Consider the following 4,949-nt stretch of genomic DNA (forward strand, 5'->3'; position numbering starts at 1 on the left):
GCGCCGGGAGACCAGGGCGATGCCGGGCCCACGCGGCCGCACTGCACGTGCGCCCGAAGCTGCTGGCCGCGTCCTCTGCTCTTGTGTCACCGCCCTGGCGCGGGGGCTCCCAGCTGCGCCTGGGTGCGTGAGGGACCGTCGAGTCGCAGCGGCGGCGGAGCGAGGGTTGAGGGTGCAGGCTGCAGGTGTGCCAGGGTACTGGTAGCCGGGTCCAGCCCGCCGCCGGGCGTGCTCGCAGGGGCGCGAGGGAGGGGCCTGGCCCAGGGTCCGGAGGCTTGCTGTGTTTCCGGTGTTGGGTTCCGCGGTATCCCCCGGAGCGTGTGTAGCGGTGGGAGCTGGGTGTGAGGATTGTGGAGGAGAGGTGTCCTGGGTGGAGGCAGCGTCACTTGAGGGGTGACAGCCTGCACTGAGGCCGATGGATCGCACCGAGCAGGTCTGTGGGGAGCTGTGTCTGCCTGGAGGGACCCGAGTTGTGGCCGGGGCACCTGTCACCAGGAGCCACGGAGCTGCCTGTATACACCGAGGGAGGCTAGATCAGTGTCGAGTACTTATGTGGATGGCGATTTCCCGGGAAGCTCTGGCGCAGCCACGAAGCCAGCAGTTGGTTTCTCCACCTGGAACCACAGTGGAAGCCTAGTGGGAAGAGGATGTGGACTGTGCGGCTACTGGCCACCATGAACAGCTGCCTCCTTTGACCAGAACCCGATGGAGTTCACCCACCCACTGCTGCCCAACAGCGGTCAGAGGAAGATTCCTGACCAAAAGGGAGGCAAGTACAGAACAGTTTGATGGGCTTTCTGGTTGCGTGTACTTTCCTGAGATTGCCTTTGGACTTCAAACCAAACGTCGCCTCCAAAGTCACCGTCAGACTGAGCAGTAGTTTAGCCCTACCAGTGAAAACGCTGGCCGGGATCATGGTCCTCTGCTAAGAACGGTCTGTATGGGATTCAAGTAGTGGCAGCAGCTGAGAAGACCAGGTGGAAGCCACAGAGCTGGGCGTTGACAGTGGAGGGGATCAACAGCTCTGCAGAAAGCTGAGGACGTCCTCGGGGCTGCTGGCTTATACATGTGGACAGGGAGTGGATGGCCCTGTGGCTTGACTGTCCAGCAGCCACCAGAACTCTGTGAAATGGACGGAAGGAGCCGCAGGGCTGGGGCGCCCTGTGTGGTCAAATCTACGTGTAACTCTTGACTTCCCAGGAGTTAGCTACTAATGGCTGCAGGGGCCACTGTTGGCCAAGGCCACTCCCGCCCTGCTGGGTTGGGGTGGGAACGCACGCTGGCGAGTGAGCCTGTCCTTTGGCTTTGTGAGGTGGATCCTTGCTGCTTGCCCCTCCGCACTATCCCCACTCTTGAGTAGGCTGGGCTGTGCGCCATTCTGTCCACTGAGGTGGCGGCCCCAGCCACAATCCTTGGACTCCGGCTCTGTTGAGTTCCTGCCTTTCCTACTCTGTGTCAGAAACGCATGGTGTGCACAAAGCTGGCCACTGGGGACCGCGAGCGGGTCACTGCAGGCTGTCCTCTGCGAAGAAGAGTGAAACTCGGGTGCAGGGCTTGGGGCGTCTTCAGGATGGGTCCTTGTCCAAGGTGAACAAGGAGCCAGGCCAGGCTCCCACTCTGCCTGCTGGTTTCAGGCCTCTGCCCTGCCTGGCTCATGCAGGTGGCCCAGGTTTGCCTCATGCTTCCTTCCCATCAGCGTTAAACGGCCAGGTGGGTTCTGCCCTCAGCTCTCCCGACCCCTTTCCTGGTATGCTTATAGCACTGAACACCTTGAATGCCAGTGTGGGGCACACACAGGGCGGGGCGGCATCTCAGTCGGCATGGAGAGGCCTTGAGAACTAATAAGATGTCACCCATAAGTTTCCCTCCTGTAAGCCACAAGGAAGTAAAATGCCTGTGTGAGGGGGATGGCGGTGCTGTTGGGGGTGGAAGGTGTGAGGCTGGGGTCCAAGGGGGCGCTCCGGGCTGTGCTGGCATCCTGGGCATGAAGACAGGCAGGTGGGCACCGGCTGGAACCAACGCTGTGCCTCCCTGCAGCCCTCTCTCCTCCAAGGTGCTGCACCTGGCCGCAGCGAAGCCAGTGACTCGGGCCTCTCTGGCAGTGAGGAGAGCGTGTTCTCTGGCCTGGAAGACTCGGACAGTGACAGCAGTGAGGGCGGGGCCACCAGTGGTACGGGGAAGACGGCGGAGGACCCACAGGTGGGTGACCCAGGCTGTGCCTGCCTCCCACTGCTCCACAGCTTCCTGGGAGTCCTCGGCTGCTCCCCAGTCCCTGGGCGCCTTTGGGGTCAGGGATCTCTTTGAAGCAGGATGGCCTGGCTGTAGCCACAAGGGCCCAATCACTGGAAACGAAGCACCTGACAGCCACAGACCCGGGCAGACTGGCTGCCAGCCCTGCAGACTTGGGTGGAGCTGTGTGCCTGCCAGGGGCAGGGCCAGAGGGCACAGAGTACATGGACCCAGGGAGCCTTGCGAGGAGGGGGTCCTCTGGCCACCCTTACTCTAGGGAAGTGGGAGGAAAGCTGACTACTTCCATCACTTCCATGCTGTGGCGAGCCGTCCTGGGCTGGGCAGTGGGAGGGACCGGGCGCCGTCCTCGCTGACAAGGGTCACCCTGCCCTCGACCCCTGCAGAGGAAGCTGCGATGCCCTCCAGGATATTGAATGTGGAGGGCTTATGGGCAGTGATTCCCCCTGTACCCTGTTCTGTGAGGAAGGGGGCGTGTGCTCACCTGTCTCCTTTCAGTACCCGCCTGGGTATCTCAGAGGAGGGCGGGGCAGCTCCCACTCTGGTTTAGGAGGTGTTGCTGTGGGGAGCTCTGGCAGCACGGGGGCCCAGGACCCCCCTGACACCTCCCCCAGGTCCTTCTGCTCAGTTCATGGAAGCCCTCACAGTGCCCAGAGCTGGTCAGGGTGGGGCTGTACCCAGTCAGGCAGGTCCCCGAACCCTCTGCTCCAGCCACACTGGCCTGGAACTAGCAGTTGTGGATGCAGCTGCAGCCTGACTCTGTGAGCCCCTGCTCACAGCCCTACACTTGGCCCCCTGCCAGCCTCGGGTGGGCATGGCTGGGGCTGACTGACCGTGGTCGCTCCCCAAGACTGTGTCTGCCATATCTTAGGTGTTTTGGGGCTCTTCTGAGAGCCCTCCCACCCCAACCTAAATTTTAACTTTTTTTTTTTAACTGAAATGCCCAACAGGGAAGCCCTGCTCCAAAGCTGGGCGGGTTTCCCTGGCTATTGGGTGCCCCCTGGTGGTCATGGCTGGCTCTGCTGCTCCTCCAGACCTGTGGGCCATGGGGCACCCCTCCGGTGCCCCACCCATCACCCTGCAGTATAGGTGCACTGTGTGCTGGATGACAGGTGGGTGCCGACCAGCTTATGGACATGGTGGGGTCCTGGGCTCCCCCGTACTCATTGGGCACTTGGAGGCAGGAGTCCCGGGGCCTGGGGAGGGGCGAGCAGAGCAGCCCTGCGTGGGAGGCTGCTGTGGAAAGCAAGCCCTTCCCAGGCAAAGCCTTGGCTCCTGCCCTTGGAGTGCCCAGGGGAGAGGGGAGGGCAGGAAGGCAGTGGGGGCTTTGTCCCCAGGGCTGGGGCAGAGAGGCTGCGTTTCCCATCAGCCTGGGAAGAAGCCTCGATCTGTTTTCCAGGTCAGGCTATGAGAGCCACAGAGGGGGAGGGTGTGTGTGGTGTGTGACACCCCTTACCATTGAGGTCTGAGGTGCTTGGCAGGTCTGGCTTGCCTGGGAGGTGGCTTGGGGGGAGCGGGTCTGAGCCCGACCTTGCTGCCCCCTGTGGGCTGTGGGCACCCCTGCTGGGGTGAGCTGGTGGCGGTGGGCGGCTGGGAGCTGCTAGCTCAGGGCTATGCAGCCAGCATCCACATTTCTGGCTTGTCTATAGGGCACAGGAAGGGCCTGTGACTGGACAGTATGACCCCAGTCTGTCCTTGGCTGCCCAGCATGGCCAGTGCGGGGCGTGCAGCTGGGGGCAGGCAGACCTGAACAGGGAGGGTCCAGTATTGCCCCCTGCATGGGACTCACGGTGCTGAGTCTGGCCTTATCCTGCGGGCTGTGGCCGGAGCAGAGAGGGATGAGGGCACTCCCTTGGGCGAGGCCCGGGACCTAGGCCTGGGGCTGTGTCTTCCACATGACTGTCTCTTCACAGGCTGGCGGCGGCCACTCGCTGAGGATGGAGGCGGCGGGGAGCACACCTGGCCAGGACGAATATGCAGAGGACAGCTCTGATGAGGAGGTGGGCTCTTGAGGCTGGACCTTTTGCCAGGGGCTGGTGTGTGGGCTGAGGTTGGCCCCAGGTTGGGGGGCGGAGAGCCCAGAGCAGCCTGCGAGGGTGTGCTGGCACGAGGCCATCCCAGGTGCAGGAGCCATTAGGGTCTGGGATGTGTGAGTGAGGTGATATGCGCGGGTGCCCGGGTAGGTGGGGCGCAGAGCCCTCTGCTTGTGTGTCACAGGCAGTCTGTCTCCTAGTATCCCTCCAGCCTCTGCTGGGAGCCTGGGGAGGGGCTGACTGACTGATACCCCCGTGTGTGTCCTCAGGCCCTGGCGCTTCCACACTGCCCCCCTTTGGGGTGGGCTAGGGTCTGTATGTGAGCTGAGGGTCAGGACAGGCCCCCAGGGGGTCTGGGGCACTGGTCCTCATGCTGTGTCTTGAGTTTGGGACAAGACACGGTGGTACCAGGCTACTGGTCTCGGGCTGTGAGGTGGGGGCTTCAGGGGGGGGGGAGCTCTCAGGAGCCCCTCTCTCCTACCTGGGGTCGCATCTCTTGGTAGCCCCCCTCCTCTGGCTCGTGGCAGCGGCTGCCTGGCCTGGCCCTCTGCTTGCCCCAGGCTGCGCTGTGCGCTCAGAGAACAGAGACAAAACAAAATAAATTGGTTTCCTGGCCGGGAGTGGCGGGCGAGAGGGGTGCAGCTCGGCTCCCGCCTGCCTCCCCTCTCC

The 4,949-nt window shown here is 63.1% G+C and overlaps 1 protein-coding gene across 1 annotated transcript; it reads left to right on the forward strand.

The window, feature by feature from the left end:
• The first annotated feature begins 19 nt into the window (after window positions 1–19).
• LOC123521306 (ribosome biogenesis protein BOP1-like) lies at window positions 20–4,713 on the forward strand. The gene is made up of 3 exons (XM_045286741.1): window positions 20–123; window positions 1,953–2,199; window positions 4,161–4,713. The coding sequence occupies exons 1-3, from the start codon at window positions 20–22 to the stop codon at window positions 4,257–4,259; spliced, it is 450 nt and encodes a 149-aa protein (XP_045142676.1). The 3' UTR covers window positions 4,260–4,713.
• The last annotated feature ends 236 nt before the right edge of the window (window positions 4,714–4,949 follow it).

The sequence above is a fragment of the Echinops telfairi genome, unplaced genomic scaffold (genome assembly GCF_000313985.2).
Source record: "Echinops telfairi isolate 266 unplaced genomic scaffold, ASM31398v2 ScPeMD7_1;HRSCAF=3_0, whole genome shotgun sequence".
Classification (NCBI taxonomy): domain Eukaryota; kingdom Metazoa; phylum Chordata; class Mammalia; order Afrosoricida; family Tenrecidae; genus Echinops; species Echinops telfairi.